General features: G+C 44.5%; 1 protein-coding gene across 2 annotated transcripts in view; it reads left to right on the forward strand.

The window, feature by feature from the left end:
• Window positions 1-478: 478 nt before the first annotated feature.
• kcnip4a (potassium voltage-gated channel interacting protein 4a) overlaps window positions 479-24,755 on the forward strand; it is a 59,009-nt gene continuing 34,732 nt past the window's right edge. For both annotated transcript variants that reach the window (XM_068307655.1, XM_068307657.1), the window contains exon 1: window positions 479-979. In XM_068307655.1, coding sequence (XP_068163756.1) covers window positions 895-979 — 85 coding nt within the window. In that variant the 5' untranslated portion in view covers window positions 479-894. The remainder of the gene's footprint in view (window positions 980-24,755) is intronic.

Below are 24,755 nucleotides of genomic sequence, written 5' to 3' on the forward strand. Positions count from 1 at the left end.
CGGATCGTCCTGGATGTTGAGCTTCACTTGTCAATCATCATTAATCCTGACCTTGACATTTCACTGGAGGAAATCTGTCCAACCTGGACTCCGCCCCTTCCTGTCTGTCTCCAGACTTCTTATCTTTATTGTGTAACCTCACCTGAGCTATCAGCGGTAACGTCTACTCCTCGCTATCGCGTCACTGGTGACGCTCGGGGCCCGTGATCTGGTGTCACTGCTGATTCATCGCCGGACACTTTCCCCTTAATTCTTCTTTATTTTCTCTCCTCCTCCTCGTTGCAGGGTTTGTCTCTCTCCTCCTCCTCTTGTTGGGCCAATCAGGCCACGCCTCCATGGCAACCGTCAGTGAGCGTAAAACATCCACAGATGGTGCTGAGTGGAGCAGAGTAGCAGCCACACTACGAGGGAGTGTGTGTTTGTTTGTGTGTGTGTGTGAGAGGGGGAGAAACGGAGAGACTCAATGGATAAGGAGCGCGTCGCCAAGCCAGCAGAGGAGGAGCAGCAGCGTGTTTGATTTGAGGAGTTGAAGGGAAAGTCAAAGAGGAGGGAGGGGAAAGACTGAGGAAGAGGAGGAAGAAGTGCAGCATTCTCCATCCCATGGTGATCAGACAGCCTTAACCTGGAGGAGCCTGGATCCACGACGTCTATGCTCGTATCCACACTCAGCAAGACCAGCCCTCTTCATCGCCTTCCCCTCGCTCTTCATCATCATCATCACCTCGGCTGCCGCATGCAGAGCCGAGGGCCACACTGACACAGTTGAAGGAGCGCAGGTGAGAAGAGGACAAGAGGAGCACCTGGGCGAAGAGAGCGTCCTGCTACCCCGAAGACGGAGCCCTCTTTTTTTGCGGTTTGACCTCTCTAAGCTCCACCCCTCGCCCGGGAGCAACGATGAGCTGCAGGAAAAGGTGCAAACGGGAGATCTTCAAGTTCGCTCAGTACATGTTCCGAGTCATCACGGGGACGCTCAACACCGGTAAGGCTTCCAGGAGGCAGAGTTCCTCCTGTCGCTCTTCTGTGGTTGAGGCTTTTCCCAAAGGTAGCTCATTGCAAAGTTGACATTTGACCCTTTGGGCTTCCGTTACTGCATCATCAGCGTCGTCTGTATCGATTCTGTGGCTGCAAACGCTGCCACAGCTCTGTGAGGTTCTCCAGATTTATGATCCACTCAGCGTCACAATTTTTACGAGAGTGTCCTCAAAGCATTTCTTGGCAAACCAGTTTATTTCACTTTTCCTGCTCTTAAATATTTCTTTTGCTGATTAAGTATTCGAGTCAAACAGTACACTACGCTTCAAAATAATGTGGAGCGGTTAAATGATGCCAAATCAGTGACACAAACAGAACACGTAGTTTTATATCAAACTACCAAATATAATAGTTTGGTTTGATCTTGGTGAAACCAAACCTGCTGCTGTTAACAGGATTAAATCCCAGATTCTAGTGGATTAGCAGCAGATTCCATCATGAAGGGTCCGATGCTGGATGACTGTTTCTAGGCTGGAGCGTTGCCACATCGCTACCGCGCATCAAACTGGTGCTAAAGATCATTTCCATATCTCATTAAGCCTGCGTTGTGATTGCGCGTCCCTGGGCCTCCCGGTGCATTGTGTGCCTTATTCCTCTGTCGATGACGGGACGACACCAGCAGCATACATTAACGCCCCCTCCAGCGCTGCATTAACTGAGCTTCGCTGTTGACTAAGTTGTTGATTATGCCGTGTTAGTGAGATGGTGCCGAGTGCCGAGGTGCCATACGATTACAATAACAGTGGCTCATTTGGAAAAGATTCGCATATCGCAGAACAGGAAAATGTCTTGAAGGATTTCTACACAACCTCCTTTATTCCCCTTGACCTTAGAAAGAGAAGACGAGTTTTACCATCGTAAAACAGCGATAAAAGACGTCGGCCTTCCAATCAGAGTGATCAATGTAGGCTCAGTGGAGATAAACTTTACTGCTTTTATTCTCCTCCCAGGATTCCTGTGTTTGGTTGTAATTCATCGTCACTTTGGGCTACAGTCCAAAATGGTTCTTTTTAATGTCAATGTTGGTGCTTTTTAATTATTGATCATGCTGATTATAAAGTCTAGACATAATTCCCTTTGGACGATGACCATTTGAAGTAGGAGCGCTAAATTAAAGACTAATAAAACTCTATGTTTGGCACATGATCTATGACTACACAGCCATGAATTCAACAGTGTTAACCAGAGACACATGAGAATATCTAATCTCACACAGTTTGTGCTCCATATTAACGCAAATGAAGTTTGACCTGGGCAAAATTGCTCTCGGGCAATTTGTGGGTGACCAGGGAAATGATGGATAGCGTCGTCACTCACCGTGGGTTTTTAATTGAGATGTTCATTGTCCTAGAACAGCCTGGTTGTCATTGGTTCATTGAAGGCCAGTGCAGTGTTGAGGTTGAGGGCTCTGCGTGGTGTAGCAGAACCAGCCTATATGTTACAAGGATAAGGTCAACGCCAGTAAATTTAATCAAGATGCATGCGTTGTAAATGTTAACGCCTTCATGTCTGAAGTGGATTAGTTTCATGAATTGTAAGTCATTTATTCACAAGGGCAGTCAACCAACACTTTCTAGAAGACTTTGAGTTTTCCAGCCCTGGATGAAGTAAAAAAAAAAATCCAATACACATCCTTTTAGCGTTTAAATCCAAACAACGGCGTCAGCACAACTTCAATTCATCCGAAAAGCAGAAGTTTATTTGTTGCGCTCACCGGGGGAAATCATTTCCACCACAGCCGATGGAAGGTATTCATTGGGATCATTCCTCAGGCCGGGTGATTTATGCTGCTTAATTAACACTTATTTGTTATGTAATCTGTTCCTGCTGTCGTGCTCGATGGTTTCATACATTTCTAACTGTATTTTCCACATTTGTTCCTCCGTTCTGCTGCAATGTAGGAGTTTTAGTGTATTAGAGCGACACTTTTCAGAATCTTCCACCACATCCTCTCCGTTTCCTACTGTTTGGGTGTCAGACGGCTCAACCCTTCTCATGCATCATGATTTTTTTCTCATCAGGCCTCGGGGCGTTTCGTCAGACATCGGCGCACATGCCTTCCCAACGCTTACGCTCACTTTCTTTTAACGGGATTGGAAAATATCTGAATTTTTTTGTGTTCATTTGAGATGAGTGTATTTTTGGTTGTGTTCTTTATCATGGGACAACAGTGATTACACCCTGATGTGCATGGCTGCTGTTGGCCAGTCTAGTTAGAACTGGTTGTGTTAGCTGCTACAACACCGGTGTTGTAGCAGCTAGTCCTGGATCAGTCCATGAGTCGAGATTTCTTCTGCCAGTAGCAGAGGAGTTTGGCGGTCAAGGTCCTTTAAAACAGTATAGTTCAAAAACTACAACTATCTGGAAAAATTGTGCAATTAACCTGTGACATGTTTGCATGAATAATGAAAAAACTTGATTGGCTTTTTTTCTACAGTAATTAGAAGATGAAAGTAGCTCTTCTGTCAAAGAACCAAATCAAAGAACATAAAACATCTTCATCGCTCCATTCATGTCTGATGTCAACGCTGATCCACAGACACTGCTGGACGAAAACGCCCTTTCTAACCTTTTGTCTTGTACTTGTGTCGGGCTCTGTCCAATCACGTGAGGCCCGTCTTTGTGTTCCTGTCTTTGGTTTCGTGGCGCTATTAGAAGGTCGTGTTCCACCTGTCCCACGGGGACATCACGTACAAAGCACGTAATGCCTGACCAAACACTGAATATTTGATACCCGCCAGCATTGCATGGGGATGGCCAGAAAAGACTGCCCTCCTTCGTGATGTGGTTCAGACAGGGGCGTCCAAACATGTCATATAGAGCCATAAAAAAATCCAATGCAGACATTTATTCATTTATTCTTATCAAGGCCAAAGCTTCTATTAGTTTCTCTATTCTGCCTCGCTCTTCCTTTCTCTGCCTTTCTTGTGTTTTCCTTTTATTCCTCCCTCATTCTTTACTCTCGTTTTTAGTTTTTCTCTTGTTTTTCCTTTTCCCATGCTACCTTTCCTTCTTGTCTTTCTACCTTTCCGTTTTTCTACCTTTTCGCAGCAGCTTTAACAGCTGGCTAACCATGTTACGTACTGTTTGCTCTCTCTCTTCAATTCAGCTGACAGTCATCTGCTGATTCGCCTTATGCCGTCCATGTCACCGTTTAAAGGTTGATGTTTGTGGAAACACATGGAAATACTCAAGTCAAAATATTCTGAACTTAAACCCAGGTTTTGTCCAGTTGTTTCCCAGCCAGTCCAACTGGTGAGTGAGATTCCTACTGAGAAAGGTGAGTTTAAACGACTCTCACATATGAGGAAAAGTTAAATCTCCTGTAATCCAAGTTGGTGTGAGATCTGTTGTAAGTAGTTAATTCTCTTAGACCCAAGGAGGCAGCCAGTTCAAGACTAAAAAAAAATCCAGCATTTAACTAAAAGAGTCCTTATCGCTACAAAAAACCAACAAACACCAATTCTCACTCAATTCAACAGTTAGCTGACTTAAATAACCCTAAGTCATGCCTCTTAATTCTGACAGACAAGCTTTATCACCAGTCCAGAAGGGAAACCTTAGTTGGCTGGATGTTCTATTCACTGGATTAGGGTGTTGCCATCATCCAGAACATCGGGGGAATCTCTGTCGGGGTTCTTGCACAACGGAAAAAAGAAAAACCAAGTATCAGTGCCATCCAGTAAAGCTTTGTTTTAACCTTTCACCGTAACCCCTTACCTAAGGATCAGTGCATCTGACGAAGGCAGAAAGGAGCCGCTTGGCGGGGATATCTTAATCCCTATCGGCTATCAATCAGGCCCGTTTCATTGTCTCATTGTTTCAGAGTCCCTACCTTCTGGTTTCTGGTTTCAGCTACCACGTTGTCGTCCAACAACAGAGCAGCACAGATTCCTTGGCTCGTATACTTGGTACACACAGTGCTTGGCTATATTACGAGTATTGTCAAAACTGGGTGTAGATGTCCCTTAGTTAAACCCCTTGTTGGTCTCTTGCCTGACTGAAAAGCAACGGCAGGCTGTGAAGGCCTGTTCAAGTGTTGCACAACAGTCTCTTCTGGTGTTACGTCTAAAAGCAGAGGGATAGCGTACTCACTGGAGTGGAACATTAATGTCACCAACTATTTTGGTCTGCAAGTCTTTATGAACCAGAGGGAGAATATTATCTTTCCTCTCAATTGTTGACATCACACTTTGAAATGGACGTGTACGACTTCTTCAGACAAATAATTCAGCTTCATTATTTTGCCACAGAAGTACAGCAAGTCTAAAACCTTTCATGTTCTATCTCATGGAAATCCCCTCTGTCAGTCATCATTCCTGCAATTACATACCTTGTGATTAATTATTATATTTAAATGGAAAAATTAGCTAATGATGAGCTTGTCATAAAAATGTCACCCTCGTAGCTGAAAGGAGCGATGGGGGGTGTTCTATCGCTTCATCTTCACATCAACATCCCCGGTGCCATTGCTGCTTCACTGTCCACACATGAAATCTACTCTTTTTGTTCCAGGAATGTAATTATTCATCTTTTTTGTATAAAAATTCTTCCCATTGGAACCCACTTGATTATTGAACAAAGCAAGACCCTGGTCCCCAGTGCTGGTCAAGTTCCAAAAACAGCCCCTCTCTGATGTGTCTTGAAAGCACGTTTTATTAGATTGTCCTGCCTGGCATTTGTTCAAAATGTTCCTCGTCCAATTTTTACCACAGGCTTCCAGAACAGAATTATTGTCCCAATTATCCGGGTTATTTCTTTAGCCTTATGAAAAGCTGTACGACAGCATGGCGTGAGGCGGTGGTGTAGCACTCCTCATTTTGACTGAGGAGACCTTGATGTTTAAAATTGGATTTTTCAAGTTGGTGCAGAAGTTAATATCATTAGATTAGAGCTTCAACAACTTCATTACTGCTGTTAAATCAGCTTAAAATACCCCCTCCCTCCACTGCTGACTCGTTATTCTTTCTTAGGTCTACTCTCTAACTTTTAATCACTTAATTGAAACGTGTAGTTTAGGGTTGTTGGTTCAAATAGCCTGTGATGTATTTATAACTGAATCCTCTGCTTGAGACGGGATGTTCTACAAGAGACTGTGTTCTCTACGTGTTCTCTGACTGCCTACTAGCAATCATATACCTTTCAGGTCCTGACATACCCCTGTTTAAGCATCATTCCACTCACCTTACACTTTTTATCAGGCAAGGGACGGTGGTTCAGTGTTTCAGGATTGTTCACAATGCCTAAGACTGTGAGGCTCACATATTGAACAGGAGACCTTTCGATTGATAAAGTCCCAAAGGACTTTTTCTTCTTTCATATTTCATTTTTCTCAGGTGCTGTGGGAATCTGGTGAAAATGGCTACTGTAGTTTTAAATGGGGTTTTCATGTCTTTTTTTGATTGGTTGCAGATTGAAATTTCAAGAAGATCGATCTCCCTCAACAAAAGCTGAGGTTTACGCAAAATGTCAAATGGTTGAGTAGACTTAGGCAGTAAAGAGGCAGGATGGAAGCAACAACCTGCATTATTCATGCAAAGGACTGGACATTTTTGATGTGGATTAATGTCTTTGGGCTTCTTCTGTGCTACTCATGGCCAAATGTTCAACCAGGATGTGGTGCTTTATCGGGAAGTGGCACTGCAGCATAAAAAAACTGCAGTCATTCAATTGCACTGGAATATTTCCTGCTCCTACCTCCTTGTTATTGTGTTAATTTGCTGTAACTTTGAGATGAATTATTCTCATTTAATTGCAATTTCTTCATTAGTCCAGCTTTAATTTGAACAGCCTCTGTGATCCCAGCTGGGGAAATGAACTAAAATTGAAGTGTGGTCGTTGGAGGGTGTAGAGGATCGTATTGCTGCCCATCCTCTGCTCTCAATCCTCGATCTTGACTCTATAAATTCCAAAGCTAAGCAGTCAAAACCTAATCATACATTACAGCCCGCTTTGAGATTGAGCCCAGATACATTTCCCGCATCGACTCCCCACGCTCGTGTAAACCGGTGTAATCACTCAGTCTCTCCGGCTGCTTCTGCCGAGGACGGCCATGCAGAAAGAGGAGCTCTGTCTCCGTCACTCTAGAGGTGGAGCCACACCAGCCTCATTACCTACCTGACTTAGTCTGCTCTACCGCAGGCAGGTGTAAACAGGAGAAATCACTGCTAATGCGTCACGGTGGAGGTGAAACGCCCCCAAAGCCTCACCTTAATCGATAGATGAGTGGGGGTAAGTCGCCCGGTCCACAAAAGTAGGATTCAGTTTGAATTCAGATGACGTCCTCATCCATCACCTACCTGCAGCTTGTTATAGATCCATACACAGCAGCTACGCGCCATTATTGGCTGGGTGATTCAAGGTCACTCCCTCACGGCCCAGAAGGTCCCGAAGACGGCAGAGTAACGACCTTCGTAAGGACCATTGATGGCCTTAAACTGTCGTCATAAATTAAGCCACTGATTGTTTTTTTTTTCTCACCTGGAAAGGTGACCCTTGACCAGATCGTCAACGTGTTGTAAAAAGAGATGGAGTTGGTTGTACATGAGGCATAATTTGAACCTAGAATGCCGGGGTCATATAATTAACTCACACCTGTTGAGTTTCCTTTCCTGTTTAGGTAAATTCTTGCAAAAATGTAATAAACATTTATCTGAAACTTTTTGTGTACAGTCATTAACATAATGCGTTCAGAAATGAACCAGGGAAATAAGATACGCCACAAACTACAACCCTTCCTGACGTTATAGACCCATGAATCTTTATAATGCTTAATAACTGCGCTGCAGATTGCATTGTGGAGCAGGCAGGACAGGTTGTCTTTCAGACCGATGCAGCGAAATGCTTCCAACAGGGAAAACAGCTGCAGGTCAATATATGAATGATGCAAACAGACGCAATGTATAACGTACAGAGCATCGATAGCTTCTCTCGTTCCGTGCGTCGCTGAAACCATTGCAAATTCAATTTAAATGCAAAGCGTTGGAGGAAAAGGTGTTTGTGTTTGCGGCATGTATTCCACCTCAGCTCCTAAGCTTTACGGCCTTATCTCCTCACCGCTACTCACAGATCTAACGGACCTTTCTATTGCCCCTGACTGGCCCCTTGATACATTAGATTTGTGCCAAACAAGGATGGATCACCTTTTTGCTTGAGTCCCTCCTTTTAGGTTCTTTGTCCTATTTTTCTTCTTCCTGTGCTTTTCTTTGATTCAACCGGCCCCAAAAGAAATCTGTCTCTTCCCTGGATCTCTTATTAGGTTTAAACCGATCCTGGTGGGACTTATGGGAACAGACCAGCAGTTCTGTGACATTTAAATGACATTTCTAAATATTAGAACTGTATTCTTGCGGAGCGTTCGGTGCCATTTATCTGAATAAGGGTTTGGCTGTATGCGCTGATGGATTTAAGAAGTATAACCTCATGTTGTGTCCATGTTTATTTCTATACAGAAAGAAACATTGAAAATGTTTATACAGGAGTGGCATGGAACAGGTTGTACGAAATGCAATCCAGGATTACGTCTTAGCTTGCCAGCTAATCAGATACCTAAACAGCTTCTTATACCGACACGAAGGGGTTTTCAATCACAGGCGCAGGAGTCCTAATCTCTGACAGACAATAAAAACAACTTCCCATTTGTGCCAGGAGGGAAAAAAATTGTAATCTGAGCTTCGCTTGAGTAAATTGAGTGGAGTCGGTGGAGCGTAGAGAAGGAGGGGAAGAGCTGAAAAAGTAAATAGAGATGCAGACAAAGCAATATTTCCCTCCTGTATTTCCGTTTCTGTCCTCTGTGAAATGAATCCATGGATGCTGGAGGATGAGCCAGAAATATGACTCCGTGAAGCCAACAGACCTGACAGGAAGCAACGGATAAGCAGAGCCATCAGTTCGTTAATTCGCTTGACTACAGGAAAACAGGAAGTATCACTAGGAATGTGCTAATTTTTTCAAACCGTTCACCGATCTGAATACAAACGCCACATTTTGGAAACAGGAGGCAACTCTTGGCCGCTCAACAAGCCCCAAAGTGTGATGGAATCGTGCTTGAAGGACATTTGCCAGCACCGATCCGTAGCTACCAGCACATTCATTTCTGATTTGATTAATGTTTTGTATTAGAACCGCATATTCCGAGATTCATGCACCGGAGCAGCACAATTACACAGCGTCATGTGGATAATGATAATTTAGTCTGGCTTTACGGTGACTACAGAGACATTTCATTACACTCTAATACTAACATCCTAACTCTAAATATTAGGGCTTTGATTGCGTATTTATTTCTCTGTTCTGCTCTGTTGCTTGTGACTGATGTTAGCTGTAGCCTGTGACATTTATTGGCTGAATATATTTACCGCACTCAATCAAATGATGCAGAAGATGAAGGAGCCTGATGTACAATTGAGGTAAGATGGAACATGAATGTCGTACATGCATCCCCTTGTGATTAACGACGTCCTTTAAGTGGTTCCTTATCACCGCGAGCATGCGTACGCCTCGAACAGCATGTGTAGAGTTTGACCTCATTACAATACATCTGAGCCTCAGTTTGATCTTGGAAGTGTTAGCATGTGGTCCGCTCTGCTCTGTTGTTTCCACTCTGCCTTTAAAGAGAATTTTAAAAGATGCCAGGATGCAGTAAACGCACGCCTTATTTTGTGGAGCTTTTGGAACAAGCTTTTTGTTTTTTACTTGGACACTTTACAGGCAAGCTGTTTGTTTTCACTTTGCAACAGAGGTTTGGATGTCTTTTAATTACATGGGCAGATTTTTAACGATGGTGATGATGTGAGTAAAAAAAAGAAAGAAAAAACTCGGCTGAAAAGTTAGAAAGTAATTCTCCATCAGCAGTTTATCAGGCATCTGTTACACCCCTTAAATTACAAGCACATATCAGCAATATGCATTAAGAACAGCCTAATTTAATTCTCTCATCCTTGAAAGGGTTAAACAAGAAGTGGAAAAGTAAAAGTGTGGGTTGTAAAACCAAAACACTGACCTAAAAGACACTAAAAAGCTCATATTTCTTGGTGTTTGTTATTAGTTTGTTGAAGTTATGAGGCCAAGCTAAATGATGGAAACGCCAGCGACATGTTTAATGGAGAACTTTGTGAAAAAATAGGGCATTGGTGAATCTAGAGCCAGGAGGAAAAAGAAGTTTAAGAAGTTAGGAGTTTACTTCTCTGATCCAATAGCTGAAGCTTTTCTGAGCTTCTGTGGCGTCTGCCACGCCCGATAGCTTACAACAAATGGAAGTGTTTTAGATCGGATGATCATAAATCATAACTGCTGCTGGTTGAATTCTCTCCTGCTCGCTACTTCCTGTTTGCACTGCTTGAATACTTCAACTTCAGGCATCATGAGAATTTCAGAATAAAAGCACATTGGAAAGGTGATGATTTGAATCAACGATTTTGCTTTTTATTCATCATAATGAATTTTCAAGTGACTTCAAATCTTCAAATCTACCCGTGAAGAATAAAACTCAGCCGGCTAAACGACAAACACAAAGTCAAGCTTCAATCTTCACGGAATGACTCAGAGACAAGGAGGTAGCACTCCATGCATCAGAAGTGTCACAGTTTCCCATAAGGCTCCTTGCCGGCCCCGTTCCGTTCTGAGCCCAGACCCTCAAGTGACATTCAGACAAATTGGTGTTGAAGAAGCCTGGAGGCAATCAGAGCTCACCGCTCGCCCACAATTACTCGTCCTCTAACACAGCGATCAATGTGAATCTGACCGTCGCAAGTCTGGACAGCCCAAAATAAACTGAGTGTAGGACCCCGTGGGATAACTCCAAAGGGTCAACAATAAGAAGAGAGGCGTTTGAATTGTCAGGCTGAATGTATCATGCAGGTGGTTTTATTTCACTCTGGATGAGCTGAATTTGACTGTTAGATCATTAAAAATCATAAATGTCACCAAACGACTGCTTTTGATCTCCAACGTACAGTCGGGCCTCTGATTCTCACAGCGGTTGGGCAGTAGATTGCTTCGATATGATGCTGATAAATTCTCAATAAGGTATGATATTAATGAGTAACTGAGCTGTATGTTTCCATCGATCATCGTAACATCAATACCTCACGCTGACGGCTCAGCTCCCTCCACCGCCATCGACTCGAATCCCAAATATGAGCAGGTTATATTTATGTATGAGATTGAAAGTGTATGTCTTATTCATGACCTCAGCATGACTCCACTCATCTGGCATCGAGTCCACCCCGGCTGCGTGTTCGTTACGTGACAGTTGTGTTCTCATCATTATTTCATGTTCCGCCCGTCTTTTTGTCTCTTTGCTGTGTTTGTACAAACAGCAGAAGTCAACCTCCACCTTTTCACGCAAGCTCTTTTACTTGCTGCTGATTTGCGTTGCGACAGGATTTTTATTATTTGTTAAAATTCAACTCCTCGCTTCTCGCGAATTTAAGAATGTGAATAATTGATGTGTAAGCCATGGTTGTGGGCAAAGATGAAATGGAACGTGTTCCTGACTGAGAGTGGAGGTTTTATCGTCCTGCAGGCGATGGAGGAAATCCTTCAGTGAGGAGTTGGGAGTTCAGTTTGCATCCATGCCTGATGTGAAGTCGGCCATTGGAAGCCAGCTAGGCGAAGTGGAGCATAACGTCTGTAGCGATGGTAGCTATGGCTGGAGGCAATTTCTTTCCTGATTTTCTGCAGTCCTATTCTCAAGATTCTGATACCTCCGAGCACCTCAGGCCAATTTCCCCACACATTCAACTTCTCCAGGATGTCATAGCCTCAGGTGGACAGGGAGGATTACTCCTGTACGCATCCGAAGGTGTTGCGAGTGATGAAATTAAACAAGGAGGGCATCATTTACGAGTCTCCTCCACCGAGGAGATGGCACTCCGAGCTGGCTTTGTTAGTTTGTTGTGGTGTTTGTTAGTAAGATTAAAGAAAAACCTCCGGTTCCTCCATTTGTCATTCTGATGGAATAGTGGAACTCGGACTCGAGAAAGAACTCATTACGTTTTGGGCAGACGCACAAATCATTTCTCACTCTTGTGGGATGAATAGGATTTCCGTGTCGGGTCGGCTCCTCATCTCCGGCTCGAGAGAGCAGCAGTGGTCGAACAAAAAAAAAAGAAAAGCAAAAATCAGAGAAATACATTTTTCCACCCGCATATCTGTTTTTCTGGAAAACAATACTTTCTGGAAATACAATACAATACTGCACAACTCACCTGAAAATAAAACCGATAAGTAAATCTGGCCTCACAATGACACCTCAGTTACACAACCAGATTTTTACATGATGTTAGAAATAAAGAGAACCAGAGTGGGTATGCTATTTGTGAGTTTTATTAAATGAGCTCACAGGAGAAAAGTATTTCTGCGGAAAGGTCAAATCCACAGACGGCATCTCGCCACGAGTGACTGAGCGAATGGAGATCAGCATGACTTTATGAGCCGTGTTCTCGAACATAAAAATGACGTGTAACATAACAGAGCAGACCGCATGCAGGGGAACACACCGATCACGTCAAGTGTGAATTTGCTGAGGTGTGACGGGAGAGAATAAACTCAATCCGTGTTACAGGCCAGCGGCAGCTTGTGTACGGAATGCGATATGATGGTAAGGCAAACTTTAAATTGCAAAAACAGGCAAGTTATTCGCAGACGTTCCTGATGGACTTTATGGACGCCAGGACCGATATATGGAAGTGTTATTTCAGCTGGTAGGGGAAGATATTTTAAGCGGTTGAAGACAACTGCCATAACGGACTCCTTCTGTTGAAGGGTTGCGCGCCGACGGCTTCAACATCCCTCAAGACTCTTATCGATCTGGTGAAAAGCCCGATCGCCCGTTGAGCTGCTGTCAAACTGAACCCTCGAGCAAAAAAATCTCCGCGTTCCCCTTGACACATTTCTTTCTGCAACACACGGGGAGGGAAGGTCGTGTTTTCACACGTCGAACGCGAGGAGAAGAAAATGCCACCTTGGCTGTAAGCCCATTTTGCACAAATTGCCTCCTGGTTTCAGCAAGTACCACCTTGATGTAATTCTTCATGGAAATGAGGAGAAGGGAGAGAAACAAGGGAAATTAACTGGGAACATGTTGCCCAAAGGAAGCAGGTGAAAAGAGAGTGTGTTTGGGGAGTGTGGCTGTGCAGATGTGATTCGATCAGATGAACAATCTGCACATGGCAGCCACCTCGAATCAAAGTGAAATGAACCTCACAGGTTACACAACATTAATGGATGCTTTTATAGTTGCTTAATTGTTAATAAAGAAGTAAGGAAGTGTTTCAGTTCCTGTTTCTCCACTTGGAGGCTTTGCAGTTAGACTTAATGGTGACTGACAGAGAATGCTGGTTGGACGAGGAAGTCACTGAGGAACAGTTACCAAGAGTAGATGGTCTGAACATCTGGTGGAGCTGCAACACGGTTGGAACCCAGGACCTCCTGTAGACTCCCGTTCAGACTTGTCTCTCTGGAAGTGTTTAATGGGCTATGAGCTCAGGTCAAGGCCGATCCCCAACGGCAGTGATGGATGAGACTCCGCAGCGGTCTGACTGGATTAAAGACCCTCATCCATCCTTCCAAGGGCGGCTAATTCGAGCTTGAGGTGAAAACACCCCAATTTTCTGTCGGTGCTTGTGGCCTTTGCATTTGTTCGCTCTCAACGATTGGAGGGTGACCTTACGTTAAAACAGCGGCGAGGCTCGTAAACCCTCACAGCCAAGTCACAGTTAGTTTCATAGCGTCTCCCTAACTTTGTATTCTGGTTTGAAATGAAAACATGACGCCGCCGATGAAGCACCGCTCAGGCCGGCACTGAGGCGCAAATGAATTCCTCCCTCAGGTGAGTGGAGGAATGCTAGAATGGATTCAACTGCTCTATTTCTCGGTGTGTGTGTGTGTGTGTGTGTGTGTGTGTGTGTGTGTGTGTGTGTGTGGTACTCTGCTGACGGCACCACAAACCATACAAGTCAGAATTTCCAGCAGCCTAACAAGTGTCAGCGTTGGGATTTTGACAGGAGGAGAGAAGCTAGGAAGAAAATAGTCGACTCCATTATGATGATCATTAGACAATGGGCCTGGAGCCCCCCCCCCCACTCACACTCACACACACATACACACACACACCATGCTGTATCTTTCCAGTTTATGCTTATATATGTAGTTTTGCGTTCTTGCGGTCATTTGGTTTTATTTTTGTCTTTTTTCATCATTTTTATGTCTTTATGTCCACGTTTCATGTTGCATCTGTATATCCTCCTCTTTTTGTCTCTTGGCAGTAGTTTTCATTTTTTCTGTGCCATTCTGCACTCACGGCTGATGTTTGGTCATGGAGTAGAGGAACCTGCATCTCGGACCCCTGGCCCAGTTTCCAGAGGGCCTTTGGGCTCCTCAATCCGTCCATCATTGTCTCATCGTAGCTTCCACTGCACCCTCATGGATTATTAGTGATTTATGACTGCACCGCTACACATAAACCACCTTTAATCACGCAGCTCCGGCTGCTGGGATCGATTTAAAGATGTTTATGTCCACCTGACTTATTCCTCTACACGATCAGCGTGGTGTTATCCGTCCGCTAGCTGACGAGCATTCAGCGCTTAATGATCAGCTCGTTGAATTGAACTGTCAGAGCTCAGTGTTTACTATGCAATGCATAATTCACAGCAACATTTCTCCCTGTCAGGTTGACTTCATTTAGTTTTTATGAGCAGGAATTCTACCTTCATGTGTGAGGTCCGTGCCCTCAGTGACACCGGACCGGATTGTATTACACTCCATCTTGACGTCTGGAGGTGAACGCAGACTTTCATCCATCTGTAGTTCCAGGATTGACTTGAACATGAAGGCCTCGACTGGTAGATTCTGATCCAAGACCCAAGGAACCAAAAAGAGTTCGAAACCTGGATTGAAGCATTTCAATGCGGGCGGACTGAATCCACCGGGATTAATGACCGCATGCTGTTTGGCTCAGTTTCAAATTTTAAATGAGAGAGTAAACACATCTCGTCTCATGCAGCACAGCCGTTTAATCATTCGCTTTCTTCCCCGTGTTGATCAGATAAGGCTGATAATAGCAACGTAAATCAACTGTTTGCACTGAGAGCCGACGTAACATGAAACAACTCCTGCACCCCCCACCGCCGACACTTAATCTGGCCTCCATGTGGGTAACTCAAGAGAGGAGGTTACCCTAGAAGCAGGAACGCAAAGAAGCGTTCGGTTTCAGCCTGCAAGTCTACGTCAGAAGACGGCAAAATGTCTGGCGGTGTACCTGGAGAGAAGGGCTTCCCTGCCCCTCTGGTTTATTAATAGAGAGCCGCTGCTCGCTGGGTGGGGCCACATGTTAGCGCCGCTGACACATTTAGTGTTTCGCTCGTCGCTGACGGTGACGGCCTGTCAACAGCCAGCCTCAGAGATTTTAGATGAGATTTAGTCCCGTGTGGATTGATGAATGTGTTATTAGAGTGATTTGTTACCGTGGTGGAACTTGAAGTTCGTTCATCCAAGGATAAACAGTTCAATCGATCCAACCTTGATGAAGTTGTTGATGAAGCACGACCGAATGGAAAGGAACAAAACGCCGAGGGTCTTGTTGGTTCGCTGTCCTCAAGACAAGAATGCAGGACGAGGAGAAAACGCCGTCCATCGTTTGAGTTCCATCAGTTACACCTTGTTGTCGTCCCGCCGAGTCATCATCAAATCGATGGGGTGTAATTAGTAATGAAGTACAAAATAATTTCACATGCTTTCCATTAGAACAATCCTACAAGTGAGTCGGGGAGTGTTGGCTGGTTTAGTTTTTGTGGTCCAGTGGAGCACGAGTGCCATTAAAAGCCTCATTACCAGTTCTTTATGCGCAGGACTCCCTGCTGTGCTCATTCTTCTGCTTGACCTGACATCCTGGATAAATCCCCAGGCTCTTGGCCCAACAAGATATGTGCCTGAAACCAAGCGAGTCAATTAAACAAAGTGCATCTTTAATGGAGTCTTTTTAAAAAATATCTCTCATCGACGACAGAACCGTTCCCTCGCCGTTTGAATTGGAGCAGATTTAGCGAAGACGGCGTGCGGAATGATAATGTCGACGAATGTGGAGTCAAAAAAAGAGCAGAAAGCGATGTTTCATCTATCACCCTGATCGCTCATATGTGCTTCCCAAACAACAGCAATCATAACTCTGTCAGGCTGTGCACAGAGGAAGGTTTTACTGACTTCATCAACACGTCTTGGCTCAAGTTTTATAGCTTCTTTTATTCCGAGATGATTCAGGTTGAGGAATTATGATCGCTGCTCATTACACCGTTGTGATGCCAAATATCATTCCTGTCAGGAAGTGATAGTTTGATTGCGAACCAGTAAAAGCAGAATTTTTAAGTCCATGACCATCTGTCAGTGGATCTACGACTGTTATTAGAGTCGGAAAAGCGTGCAAGTCATTTTTAACTTTCAGTTTGGACTCTCTTTGGGCTCTTTCACGGCTTGTTGAGGTCTGATCTGTGCCGGCGAGCTTGGTGTCAATCAGACATCCGCTACGTGTCGGGGGCTGTAATAAAAGAAGGCGACGCATACCGGGCCTACCGGGTGCGTGATGGCATCAGGTGAGAATGCGCCAACGACAGATTGATTGGGCGATCGCCAACCAGGCTTCCACCTGCCTGGAAAAGATCGGACGTCCCGTGGGGGTGGGATGCGAGCTCAGCGCGGTCTGCAGTCGGACTGCAGTAAGAAGTCGTTTCCAGCTCTCATCGAGTTAGCTGGATTCGCTTCACGGCGTGAGCTATTTGATTTAGATTACATCTCCTGTGAGCTCCTCAGCCTTTATTATGGCTTCAGGAAACTCCTGCATTCGACGCGACACTTAAAGTACCGCTGAGTCATGCTTTTGCTTTGTTTTACTGTCAGGAGTCGTTAAAGTAGGCAAGTAAAACAAGAAAAAGGTGTTAAAAGAGATAAATAGAGAAAACCGTTTTTGATTATGCATGTAGAGTAAAATCAGCTTGCAGAAGTTTGTTTGGGGACGCCTAAAAAACAACTAAATGAAGGAAATATTTTATTAACCAGGATATAATGCTGCATACTGATTCTGCTGGGGCTTCGTGAGTAGGAGCACTCCATCCTTCACCCAGCTGCAGAGCTGACTTTATTTCTGCACCTCCATTTGAAGTGAAATAACCTTTCCTGCAGGCTGTATTTTCTGATTGATGGCCGTTTGATGCAGCGTGCTCCGAGAGCGCCACTTCCTGCCAGTTCGCAACATCTGGACGGGCGGAGCAGGCCTGTTGTCGCCGCGAAACCTCGGCCGTTTTTAACGGCGCGCCATCGATGCTCGTCGACGCACAGTCCAGCTGTCGCTTGGATCGCGTTTGCTGACTCATCAACTGCTGCTGCAGTTGTGACATCACCGCTCGTTCCAAGTCCACTCTTAATTCATCCTGCATTTCCTGCCGGCAGCGTCGGAGCTTGACGTCGACTCGTGCCAACTGCTGCATAAACACCGGCGTGCTGGAACTTAAAACTGCTTTTGTATCAGTTTGTCGAACAAGGATCGATGACTGCTTTGTTGCACGCTAATTATTTACTTTCCTAAAAGTGCTGGTACTGCAAAGATCCGGCGTACTGCGTCGAAGGAGGCGTCGCTTGCAAATCTTCTCTGTATCCTCTCCCCGTTCAAAAAAATGGAAAAAGTCATTAACAATTGCTTTTTGTCTCGCGTTGATTTCCACTAAGAGTGTAAATTAGTGTAAATTATTCTCTCCGTTTAATTCCCTCCTCCTTTCTGCTTTGCTTGCAGTTCTCTAGGAAATGTTGCAGGAAAACAAGACTTCCACCAAGAGTTTTCCTCAACCCTCAGCCCTCAAAACGGGTATTTTTAATCTCAACGCAAAGCTGAGGGGAGGAAAAAAAAACATTTATGCAGCAAAATCAAGAGATTTACTGTTTGTTGCGGAAAGAGTTCTGACACCTTGTAGTCTCCTTTACGTCATGGAAAAAAAAAGAAGCATGTCTGCTTTCTGTTATTTAGACTGTGCTTTTCCTCGAGGGCCCAAAGTGTCACAGAGAAAATCTGCAGCATCAAGCGACCAGCTGTTTAGACGGGAAAAAATGGAAACATTCCAGGCAGGTATTTATTTAGATAAGATGAGATTAGTGCAAAGTAAACCAGTGAAAACTGAAGCAGGTATCTCCAGAAGACTGTTTAAAAATGTTGAGGCCGCGCTGAAGCCACTTCTCTTACGATGAACCAACGCCGCCCCCTGCTGGCCGAAACACAACAGCACACTTTTTAAAAAAAAAAAATATTTGTGTGTCCATCACGAGAAACTTCAAATAAAAAATCGTGTTTTTAAGTCATGAATGACTGAGTGCGTCAGACATTAATTAGACTTTGTGGAATTTAGTGTCAGATTTTATTTCACTACTTGCATCAATAAAGAACTTTTTTAGGAACAAACTTTTCATCTGGCTTTCTGATGTAAATTTATCTTTTTATTTATATAAATTTTCCTACATTTTCTTATCTTTCACTTCTATCTCTATCTCCTCTGTTGTTTCCACTCTTCAGTCATTTTGATTCTGTTTTTACGTTTCAGTCATTAATCTTTATCACTCCTTCAAATCATTAATTAAATTTCTGGTCACGCTTCCACACTTTAACTCTAGCCTTTATTTCCTGTTTCGTCTCGTCGGTTTGTAGGACGACGACTTGTCAGGAGCTGCTTGTCGACAGCTGATAAGTTGTCTGCCGGAGGTTAATGTGACACAAACAAATCATGTGTGTCAGACATCCATCGATGGACGAGCGCCGCTCCTGTCTTTACAAGAACAGCTCCACTCGTTTTATTGATCACCTGTCAACGTTCTCACTTGTGTGTGTCGCTCTGAAAGACTGACGGAGCTCCGGTGGCCGACCTCTAGACTAGAATTAAATTCTGTGTTCTGATTGGTTAAACCTGTCTGACACTATGGCTGAAGTGACCTGTGAGATGCTCCACATGTTCAAACTCAAGAACAGAGTTTATGGAGTGTGAGAAACAGTCGAAGGATTCATTCCAAACTTGACGGTTTTGGTGATTTATTGCGAAGCTCTTCACACATTCTTTCACCTGTAATGCCCTTAAATAGGAATTACAGAACGACGGCGTGAAGCGTTCAAGTGATGCAGCTCCTGTTCCAACCGAACATCTGATGGACGCTGTGCTTTTGGCTGCAGAACAGAAGCTTTTTACTCATGTGAACAAAGGCTTCATGGAAATGGAAGAGCACTCTAAAATAACTTTCAAAGGCCTCGTTGCAGGCGGCGTCGGTAATATCCGATAGAAACCTTGAGCTGCCGCATAACAGAGCTTTGGTGATTCATCGCTCCCATCGTTCCTGAAGCGGCGTTTACCTGCGGCAATAGCTCTCTGCATTTCCATTCGCCTTCACGCCATTATTTCTAAAACACAGTGGAGGCAGCTCCTCACTTATGGCCGTGTAGTTTGTCTCTGAGTCACAGACACCTACGAGCCAACAGCCTTTTGAAGAAACGCTGTATGTGGAACCGTAGCGGTTAATGTGGAAGGAGAAGGGTTTCAGAGGCCCAGCACTTAGGATGACACGCATCCCGGATCTGGGATGTGGATGTGTGGGCAGCAAGAGCAACTACACACACCGCCGCTTGAAATAACCAGCGGAGCTATCGCTCAGCGCACTTGAGTTCAGTTTGAGTATAAATTATGCAAATTTTAAACACGAGTGGTTCCTTTGTGACTGCTTCCCAAATCCCGTAGAGCTAATCCGACTGTTTCGTGACTGTTTTTCCCAGGTGGGGGGTGTGGAATAACACGACTCACCTCAGGGACATTTAATGATTTCTCCGTATTCTCTGGAGTGTCTTCATTTAATGAAGAGTCATTACTGCGCTGACATTATTGGCCTACCCTACGGAAAGCCATGCTCAGCTGATTGGACCGATCTAACGAGGGGCCACAGAAACTAGGGTTCATCTCCTTGCATCGCCATTCATGCATAATTCAATTTAAATGAACTCCATTCTCTCCCTGGGATCCACCTCTATTTGAGCATTGACATCATGCTTGTCCAGTTGGTTCGACCCAAGAAGAAGGGGCCAGTCGAAGTTTGGTATAGCAGCTTCAGACCAGCTTTTATTTCATTTTCAACCTCAAATACGAGTATGTTCAGATTTATCGTGGTTCTCTCCAAAACTTCAATCTGCTTCATAGACTTCAGATATTTCCTTTAATTAAGACTCAGTGGGCGTTATAATGCACATGAGGAAACCTCTTTATTCCCTGAGACATTAATTTTTTTATGCTTAATGTAAATTCTGATAACATAAAATATCTGAAACCTAATTAATCCCATCAGTTTTAGTGTTGCCTTCAGGCCTCTTATTTTTTGTGCCCATGGAACATATTCTTTTACACATTTTTTTCTTTCACATTTTACATGATTCTGGTTTGTGCCATGAAATAATTAAATTAAAACCAGAATCAGTCAATACTAGACACAAACTGTGAACGTGGGGAACTCCAGGATGTTATTATTGTCATCGTTAGTTTCTGCTCATTCCTCTTCCTCAGTCGGTGTTTTATTTCATGTTGGCCATTAGTGTTCAAACGCCAGTGTCATGCCAAAGTCATCCCTCCCTCCCTGGGCAGACCCTTTTTAGAAGAAGCCAATTACAAAAGAAATGACCTGCACACTGATGCTTCAGAGGTCCTTGACCTTCAGCTCGGGCACCGCCACAGTTTGTGCCTTGGCCTCCATCTGGAATCAGTGGGACACCTCCAAACAGCAAAGTGCCAATAAGAAGCAGGTCGGTGGAGTGGCGGCAAAGTAGCATTTGATTGCGGCGGCTGATGCAACCTCAATCAGATATGAGTGGCGGTGTGTGGAGATCTCGCCGGGCCGCTGGAGCTCGCTCTTTTGTGTAAGTTTAAACGTCGTCTTCGGTGAACACGAAAGTGACACGAAATCTTGAGCCAATTGTTACGATTTCACAACGAAATGGGTTCTTGATTGTAGTGGTCAACCGTTCCATTTCTAAATCGCAGCACAGCCGAGCTGAAGTTTTTCCACGTTTCTTGTGGAAGTATTTTTTCACCCGTTGCAAGATTCCAACTTGTGTTTTCAAAAGAGACCAATGGAAGATCAACTCTTAGCATTGATTCACTTTTTACCTTCCACTTCCAGTAGAGAATGTATGTAAAATTCCCAATCTGATGAGCTGACAAGAATTTAGCTACAGAAGGTGTTCCTCGTGTATGACGTAGGTATTGATGCTCATAAATCAAAGTAATTGATCGGCCTTTAGAAATAATAGAAATGTTATTTTCATCAAAATACGAGTGAGTGGAATAAAGATGACTCAAAGTTTTAGACACGTAAGGAACATCCTGATCGATGCTGGTGGCGGCGGCTGATGGCTCTGCTGAGACGAAATGGGTGATTACACGGGAGGGGAAACACTTAACAGCAGCATCACGAAACGGGGGGGTTCCATCAGAATCTTATCTAAAAAGACAAAATGACAGGCCGGCTTTGAGTTAAGCAGGATGGAACACGAAATTAAGGTGCGGACTAAATGTGGACAGTCTTTCGCTAGCAATCCATTTCTTTGATCCCGTTATCTAAATGTTGTTACCATTCCAAATGGTGGTCAGAAACGATTCTCCTTTCCCATGAATAAAATAAACAAGCTCATCAGTACCGCTAGGTGCATGAGAGGCGAACTGAAGATGCTCGCCAAAGAATTCTTGCACCTCATTTGAATATTCACACTGCCGCTGCGAGCCAGAGTTCTTGCTATTACTCAGCGTAGTGGACACAGCGGGGCTCTCTCCCTCTATTCCCAGCGGGAGACGAGCTCCCTCCCCTCGCTCCGGTCTCTCCCTCCCTGCGTGAGGAGAGCCCCGTTGAAAAGGAACGTCGGCACGTCTCCACCTGCACCTCCTCGAGCTGTTTTTTTTTATCTCACTGATCAGCTGGTACAAAGTCGCTTCTACGGACGAGAGGGCATCCAACAAGCTATCACTTCAGAAGACAAGGGAAGAGAGGGCTGCGGAGCATGCGCCAAAATTCAAAACTCGAGAGGCTTGCCTGTTGTACTCCCACTCCTGCCGCTTTTCCTGCTGCCAACCCAACCCGGTGCATATAAAGGGAAGTTTGGACCGGAGACTCAGTTTCCCCTCGCCGCTCCGTGTTTCTCCCTTCATCTTTACTGTCGAGCAATCCCAGTGTGGGAGGAGAAAGTGGTGTGAGATCTATTAGTTCTTCCAGATCAGCGAGCGAGTAATTCTGCGGGGCATCATGGGGGCTCTGATGGTCATCTTCTCTCTTCAGCCGAAACAAAGGAGCAAGGCGAAAGGTAGGCTTCCTGGGATACGTCTGCTGATGCAGCCAATGAAGAAATACCTCATTTGAAAATATTTCTTATTTCATCCCGTTCCAATCAGTGCAGTTACTGTTTAAATACTTGCACAGATAAATTCTTCATTTCTCTGCGTGTGTGTTTTGGATTTAAACGTTCAGAAGTTCCACACGAATCTTCCGCCTTTTACAAATTCCCATCTCCAATCACGTTGCTGCGTCAGCAGTGCATGAAATTGAATTGAAATTGGAACCTTTTAGTCAACATTCAGCCGGAACTTCACAAACTTGCCTCACTTTTCCCATCATTTCCCTTATCCCAATATTGACTGAACGGCAGCGGCACACATGCAGCATCCCACGCTGACTCCCTGCCAATGCAGTTACTCCAGCTTCTGTGTCGTCCACCCCCCCACCCATGATAACACGCCGATCGGATGCATGATCACAGCTTGTCTCCGAACAACAGACGAGGACGTCCTGTCTTTGTTAGAAGACGAGCAGAAATGTTTAATTTGGTGGTGTTTCGGGGGAAGGGACGATTCTGTAAGTCGTGTCTCACTGCGGTATTTGTGGAGACAGAGTTTGAAAGCAAATGAATGAGAAGCTGTTGGTAATTCTCTCTGGTCAGAGATCAGAGCCGGCAGTTTCTTCCACAATAAGCGGATTTCAGAGGACCTGGGAAGGGGAACAGAATCCCTGGACGTGTCTTAGAACACATTAAAATCATGCACCAAATGTCTTTCCATCAAATATGCGTTTTTAGTTTTGTTAATTCCCATCAGAATGAAAACACCTCTTGGTTGTCTGTTAGTATTTGGGGTTTTTTGACTCCTTTTCAACCAAGAGTCCTAACTGTTCACCCTGATGTGACTCTGTCCTGTCGGATCCAGCAACAGTTCAGCTTTTATCACCGATAAATTATCAGTTGCTAGCCATTAGTTAGCGTGACTGCTAGCAGACAGAGAGCAAATTGATAGCCAGTTTTGTTCATCTGCCAAGCTGCTTGGATTGGTGATGGACAGTTCTCACATTTGTTGGCGAAGCATTTTTCAAACTGAGGACTAATTGACACTGGAAATGTTTCAGCAGCTAATAGCTGAACCAGTTTTTTTACACATTGCAAAAATCTCTTCTCTATTGCTGCTCAGGTTTTGTGTTAATATTCTGAATGTTGAGTTCGACTACGTCATGCTCTTTACCTTGATACTGTTGGAGACGCTGTTGTGACTCCATCACCACCACCTTTATTCCACCTTTCATTCCATTCATTCTCCCCTAAACAAAAGACGAGGGTCCACTCGTACCGTCTCCCTCCATCCTCTTCATACTGGTCCTTCCAGCCTTTGAGTGTTCCCACACGTGGTCCGAGTCCCAAGGATACGGGCAGCTCTAGCACCATTATGGTGGCGATGACTGACCTGTTTGGCCTCAATGTGCTTTTACTCGTTGTTCGTTGAAATGTCCTGTCTGGTTCCGTTTGCCAGGAGCTGTTGAGTGGAGTTTGTGTAGGAGTGTGATGGATATGTGCTGAAGTAGAGTTGTTCAAATGGAAACAACAAAACACGAGCGGTGACTCGGGCGACTAATGGGCAGATGAATGTCAAGGCTGTTTTTGGGGTCTTTCAGTCCGTGAAAATGAACCAAACAAACTTTTGAAATTCGTCTTAACAGTAAGGTTTCCAGAATAAAGGCTCTACTGGTTCTTAAGTGAATATCTCTATCTCGGAGGTTGCTGGAGATGTCCAGCTCGGTTCTTCTCGCTGGCCTCACTTCCATGCAGGCCTTCTGGTGTTTACAGAACCTCCTGCTGGGAGAGCAGCTGTCATTTTTTGGGGGTAGCCGAGCCGCGGATCACCAGAAGCGCTTGTAGCCAAATCTGAATCTGTGGAAAAACAAGCAATCAGACTTTTATATCTAGATCTGTAACTTCAACTCTACATTGGCTGAAGCTCCTCTGTGGAAACTGATGGCATCCTTCACCCACAATCCATCAGTTAGACACGATTTTATTGAGTCCAGTATAATCTCTTCCTCTCAGGCAAAGTGAAAGTGACCAGAGCTCTTCTGTCACATTAACAACCCATCTGCCATACTCAGCATGCTTCTCAGAACTACTCCTCTTCTTCAGAAAGGCTGTGTGGACATCACCGGTTTTGTCATGTACATGGTGTATTCTTGCCTCAGGTGTCGGTCGGGTACCCGGGTTCTTTTAATGTATTTCCTTCCATATGATGCTTACCTTGCATTTTAAACAAATCCATCGTCTCCCAGTGGAAGAGATCTGAGCTGAAATGGATTATTTCTTGCTTTGGAGAAACGTGGCTGACTTCTATGAAGCCAAAGGCTTGTCAAGTCTT

This window comes from Antennarius striatus, chromosome 23 (assembly GCF_040054535.1).
Source record: "Antennarius striatus isolate MH-2024 chromosome 23, ASM4005453v1, whole genome shotgun sequence".
Taxonomy (NCBI): Eukaryota; Metazoa; Chordata; class Actinopteri; order Lophiiformes; family Antennariidae; genus Antennarius; species Antennarius striatus.